General features: G+C 36.6%; 1 protein-coding gene across 2 annotated transcripts in view; it reads right to left on the bottom strand.

Annotated features, from left to right (window-relative positions):
- Positions 1-488: 488 nt before the first annotated feature.
- The window catches only part of CCDC91 (coiled-coil domain containing 91), a 112,576-nt gene continuing 107,064 nt past the window's right edge, over positions 489-6,000 (bottom strand). Inside the window, exon 13 of one of the 2 annotated variants that reach the window (XM_058023525.1) lies at positions 489-1,948. In XM_058023525.1, coding sequence (XP_057879508.1) covers positions 1,829-1,948 — 120 coding nt within the window. In that variant the 3' untranslated portion in view covers positions 489-1,828. The remainder of the gene's footprint in view (positions 1,949-6,000) is intronic. The other variant, XM_058023524.1, reaches the window with a different exon arrangement.

Raw genomic sequence — 6,000 nt, 5'->3', positions numbered from 1 at the left:
GACTCCAATCATAAGCTTCTTCAAAAAGTGATTTTACACAGTGTTGCAAGTCAGAATACAAATATCTCTGAATTAGGAAAAGTCTGATTAACAGGCTCTGGCTCTGAAAGAGAACACTTGGATGTCTGAATTATAAAAGGAATATTGTTTCATGTACAGGCCTAGAACAAAATCAAGAAGTTCATCTAGGAATCTGCTCATACCACATTTCCACAACTAAACACACACTGGGAGAAAGCACTAGTCAATCACTAGTACCTTGGCATTCAGAAAATCCCATGGGGACATCTATGTCATCTTTGGTGCAGTTACAGAGACAAAAATTTCACTGGTTTAGGAACAGGAAATGAGTAGGCAACTTGTTACCACTACAGGATTTTCTTGTTAGCCAGAAAAAATGCAAACTGATCAGTCAATCAAGTATCAAAGAGAAGACTGGATTTTAATCCATTTGCAGGGTAAGGTTATCATCTAGTAAAACCAGCACTGTTTACTTCTTCAATGAACCTTTGTGTATACCAAAGACAAAACCTTTGGGTTTGATTACAAAAATGAAGCACAGAAAAATTTAAATAAAAACCTTAACGTTCTAAAGTACATATTTCATACATGTGCAATCATTTGGTGTTCCTTATTACTACAAGAAAGCAATTTATGAAAAGTGCTGATGAAAAAAAATCAGCTCAATGAAAAACCCCAAAACACCTCCAAAGAAGAAGAACCACACTTAAAAAATGTCCATAAGCTCACTGTAAGAGAGATCATTCTTTATTTAAGTACCTAAGCATGAACACTTACTTTCCTTTACTTCATTCAGAGCTCTTTTACAGCTAAGGCCCCAGTTCTACAATCAATAGAGTGTAGGCACAGAAATTCCATTCCATCTGCTGTTTGCAGGACCAGAAAAGTCCTATGAGTGTTCCAAAGTCCAGTAATGTCAGTGGGGAATTTTTCTACTTCCTTGGATGCGCTCAGAAAGGGCATGTGAGGTCAGCAGGCTGCACTCCTTGTTGTGTCAGAAATTCCACTGAGGCAGTGCAGTATCAGTCTCCACATAATTACATACATCTTCTTCCTGAAACTGAGGTCAGTCATATTAATCGCAATTTCATGAGAAAAATGACTTTTGGAGTTGAACTAACTCTGTAAAACAGAAATAAAATACATACTATACATTGGTCATGGTAATGTTTAACACTACCCTAAACAGACAGACTGTTTAGTTTTTAAATTTTTCTGTTCCTAGAGCTGGATTTGTTTATAAATGACTTAAAAATGCCTGACAACACTTATGTTTCAGTATTGATTCTTCTGTTCTACATCAAAAGCAGTAAGAAATAATAAGCTACTCAAGTTCACCTGAGGCAATGGACTTGGGTAGATATTTTAGAAATAGAGATGGATTTGTACCTATAATCAACTAAATGTTTGTCTCCAATTTTTAAAAAAAATAACAGTGAATCACATTAACACATGGTGCCAAATTTAAAACAGACATAACAGGGAAATGTTAAAATTTCAGACATAACACGGAAACTTTTGACATGGGCTACTAGAAAATATAATGAAAGCAAAATCCTAAATAAAACAAACCCTAAATAAACTAATTTTTTCCAAGGATTTTTTTTCCCTCTCACATTTGCTATCTGATAATAGTAGTAAAATAAATAAATAAATAGAAGAACATGATCCACAAACATTTCTATCAAGAATTTCAGATCAATCTTGACTCAATGATACAATCCAAAAAGACTGGAATACAGTTATCATTTGCTAGATGGAGATTTGCAGCTTCACAAATCACACTGTATCATCAGCACTGAGAATGTCAGTCTCTGTTTTCTGCTAGGGTTGGCTCTTCCTTTAATAAAACATTTAACTGCTTCTGTGCACATGAAAGGAAAAGTTCCAAACTATGCAGATTTCTCTGACGGACAACTTCATCAAGCTGTTGAAATAAAATAAAAAAAAAAAAAAAAGATTCATTAACTTTAAGAAAACCTGAAAATAAATGCCAGGGTTTGTCAGCAAAAAACCAACCACATTAAACAACAAAAATTCAACAACTAAAGAACCTAAGTAATTTCAATGTGTATCATTTAATAACAACTTTTCAATGGATTATTTGATTTTCTCCAAAATAAAATGTACACAAGGCTAAAAGTAACTTTAAAGCTGTGAAATTCCACATAATCTATTTGAGAATGCTAAACAGCTTAACTGCCATGCTAGGTAAATCCCCATGGAAATTACAGCTGTTGCTTTTATAGAAACACTGCTTTGGGTTTAAAGTGATCACTACATATGATGGCACATTCAAAATTTCAAAGCCTACTTGTAATTTAAATGGCAGCATATTAAAGTTGTTCCCAGAGGAAAAATTCAACATACTTGCTATTTACTTCGCTTGTTCCTACATTTTATCCCCTAATGCCAAGCAATGTGAACTATATATATATATAAATATATCTTTGCTGTATAGACAATCTTCCCCACCAAAAAAGATAAGAACACCATAGCAAGATTTGGCAGGGTTTATCACATAAAGGATAAAAATATGGTTTACTGAAAAGCATTTGAATTTTTTAAACATTAGTTAATGAATAAAATGCACTGCAAAATTCCTTCAATTTGAATGCTGAAGTTCAGACGTCAAACAAATATTATCACAACTGAGAGATGTTTTCAATGTGACTGTCCTTTAATCAGCCCAAATTCATCTAAATACTCATATAATGACAACACAGGGTAAGAATGAAAAGTAGTGGTACAAGGTTAATATGGCATAAAAATTATGTCCCTCAAGGGAAAGGAAGTAATGGAATTTTGAAGAAGTCAGCACTTCTGCCAGATTATTGTGCACAGGTTCACATGCAATGGAAAATTGAAGGTTTTTCAAGAAAGTGTACCCTGACTTATATATTTCGGACTCACAGCTTTAATTACAGCTTTCAACAAAAACTGATCTGTTTATCAATCAGCAGTCCAGTTCATTGCCCTCGCAGTCACTTGAATGCCCATTTTTTTTAATAACAGATAGCCTTTTTAAAAAACATCAACACAGAATGCAAGGCAAGGATAGTGACAGCTTCCCACTTCACTTTGCAAATGCTCTCAGGAAAAAGCTGCAGCACTGTGATTTAATACACAAAGGGAAACATTTTTATGACCCTGTGCTTTTCTGCTCCACAAGTTCCTCTAATTTATGCAAAACTGGGTAGTTAGAATATTCTGGCAATTTGTTTCAACAGACATGAATGCATCAAATCCAGCCACCAGCAGAAAATACAAGTATTTTCCAAACACCACACAATCATAAAACTCTCCTTCAGTAACAGAAGCACAGAATCACAGGATGGTTTGGGTTGGAAAGGACTTTAAAGATCATCCAGCTCCAATCCCCTGCCATGGGCAGGGGCAGCTCCCACTGGACCAGGTTGCTCAGAGCCCCATCCCACCTGGTCCGCCTGTGTTTCTGCTTCTGCTGCTCAAAATTCTGCATCTCTCTGCAAAAGCAGGCATGAGGGCTCCATACACAGCCTGATGAGAACCTGGCCTGCTGATTTACAGCAGATTTTAAAGCAGATCTACTTCAAATAAATGTAAAAAAAAGTCTGTTCTTCATATATTCAACTAACAGCTGCTACTGACAAGAAAATGGAAGAAACAGCGAACTAATCTCTAAAGAAGCTGTATCTGGAAGAGTGTGGAACAATGGAACAAAAAAAACCCCACTCTTGTGCTGGCGCTTTTTCTCTGATTTGAAAAGTATCTTGCCTCCTCTGTATCTTCTGGACCAAAATATTTTGCTTGGGGAAGCTTGCAGATATGTTTTTGTGCTTGTGATCCAAATTTCTTTGGGGAATGAATGGACAGACAGCACAGTTCACATATCATTTATTGCATGTTAAGGAGGAACATGAGATACCTCTTTCTCTAATTAATGTAATTCTCACATGAGGTCATCAGATTCTCTTGCTTCTGGCAGGTAAATCAGTTGGAGAAGCTCAGCATGAAACTGAATTTTGGTGGTTTCCTTTTATTGCATGTTATATCATTATACTCCTAGACAATTCTTTATTGAGCTTTGACCATGAGCCTTGGCTAAACTCTCCATTTTCTTTCCATGCAGCCTTTCCTTGCGAATTCTGCTTTAAAGGGACCAGAGTAGCTCACCAGATGTGTGTTCTGATATGCTGCTGTTCAATTTCTTTACCAAGGCTGCAATCACAAATTGTATAGGATTAAATTTATTTCACCAAGTACTAAAGTAAATGTTTAATGTGTGTAGTGATTGGCTGCAGCATGAACAAACCAGAATTTCTTCAGGCTTGAGCAAGATTTTAAAAGTCTCAAAGGAATTAAGTACACATTTGAGGAGCCTTTGTTGAACTCAAGTGGTTCGTTGGTAGTTTCCATTTCTGCATAAGAAAAGTTTATTGCTTGTTAAACATTTATGTAAATGCAATAACATAACACTTGAGAATTCAGTTCCCCCTTGTTTGCTCAGTTTATGAATATGCATTGCCTTGAGCAGGGCATTCTAAAAATCTTCAAGGCTACAGTAAATGACAAAACAAATCAGAAAGACTTGGGATCTTCACATAACACAAAAAGAGAAGTAATGATGCTGTCTTTGAAAATGGTACATTTGAATGTATTCAAAAGGAGAACATGCTTGTTAATGGGAAAATTGGCTTGGCTGGGAAATAGAAACAAATGAAGCTTTGTTATATAATATATTGTTTAATGAACTGTTAGCAATGGACACAGCCTTCTTGAAGAGTGCCTCCACATTGCTGGGCTCCTGCTTGCATAATGTACCACAAAATGGGAAAATTTATAAGATATTTTAAATCTCACTTTTCCTAACAGTCTTTCTGTGTTTTTAGGTCCTGCTCCTTTCATGGAATGACCTCATGATTTAAACAAACATAAACAGACATCTGGCAAATTCAAATGCAACTTTTATGCAAATGTAATTGGTATAAACAACATATTTGGGCTGGAGCATTCACACAACCAAACCAAACCAATTGTTCTGATTCTATGCATCAAGTTGGTTCAGATCTGCCAAGAAAGGGCATTTTCCTACACCATACTGTCACTGTTGTCATTGTTCATAGTTCATAGTTCAAAGTTCCAAACTATTTAGACTGTGTCGAGTTGATGGAGCTTTAATTTGCTCAAAGCTTTAATGTTCCAGAACTTCATCATTTTAAGTTACACAACAGTATATTTTAATTCTGTACAGATATTTTTTTTCCCTTAAGAACCAGAGGTTGTCTCTCTAGGCACTAGTATGGATCCTGCTGAGAAAGTGGATATATGGGATTTGGAAAAAAAACCCACTCATTGAATTCCACTCCTTGAATTCCCACTATCCTCCAGACATTTCATTTACCAAAAATGGCCAGAGTCTTGCAGGACCATCCAACACACTCAGTGCTGTTTGTTCCCCTCTCTTTAAAGCCTCAGTCCACTTCTCAGATCTAAGAGCATTTCCACAGTGCTTCTGGCCAAAGGTGCCTGGAGAGACACCCTCAGATGTGGGTCTCACCCCAGTCACATCCACAGCCAGGACGATGTGCCCTGTGGCCATGCAAGGCATGACCTGAAGGCACAAACCCCAGCAGAACTCCTGAGCAGATGCAAGAATTGGATATAAGAAATGGAAAAAAAAAAAAGAAAAATAAAAAGCACTGTGTTACCACCAGGAGAATGCTCCTACCCCAACCTGCTCTATTTCACTTTAAGCCAACCCATCCCTTGAAGTTCCTCTGCATCACTTCAGCCACCCATAGCTCAAACCAAATCACAGTTAACAATCATTCTTAGCTCTACATTTTCCTAGATTTATCTTACCTTTCAAATTCTCTGTGAACCGGGTAAAAAGTCTACATGAGTGATGCCTGAAGTAGAAATTTGTTTCTTACACAAACAACTCAGCATGCACATCCTTCATCCCTTCCCCACTTGCAAATAGGTTTGTTTTCATGG

Source organism: Melospiza georgiana, chromosome 4 (genome assembly GCF_028018845.1).
Source record: "Melospiza georgiana isolate bMelGeo1 chromosome 4, bMelGeo1.pri, whole genome shotgun sequence".
In the NCBI taxonomy this organism is placed as follows: domain Eukaryota; kingdom Metazoa; phylum Chordata; class Aves; order Passeriformes; family Passerellidae; genus Melospiza; species Melospiza georgiana.
Note: the sequence above shows the minus strand (reverse complement) of the source record. Positions and strands in the feature narration are given on the sequence as shown.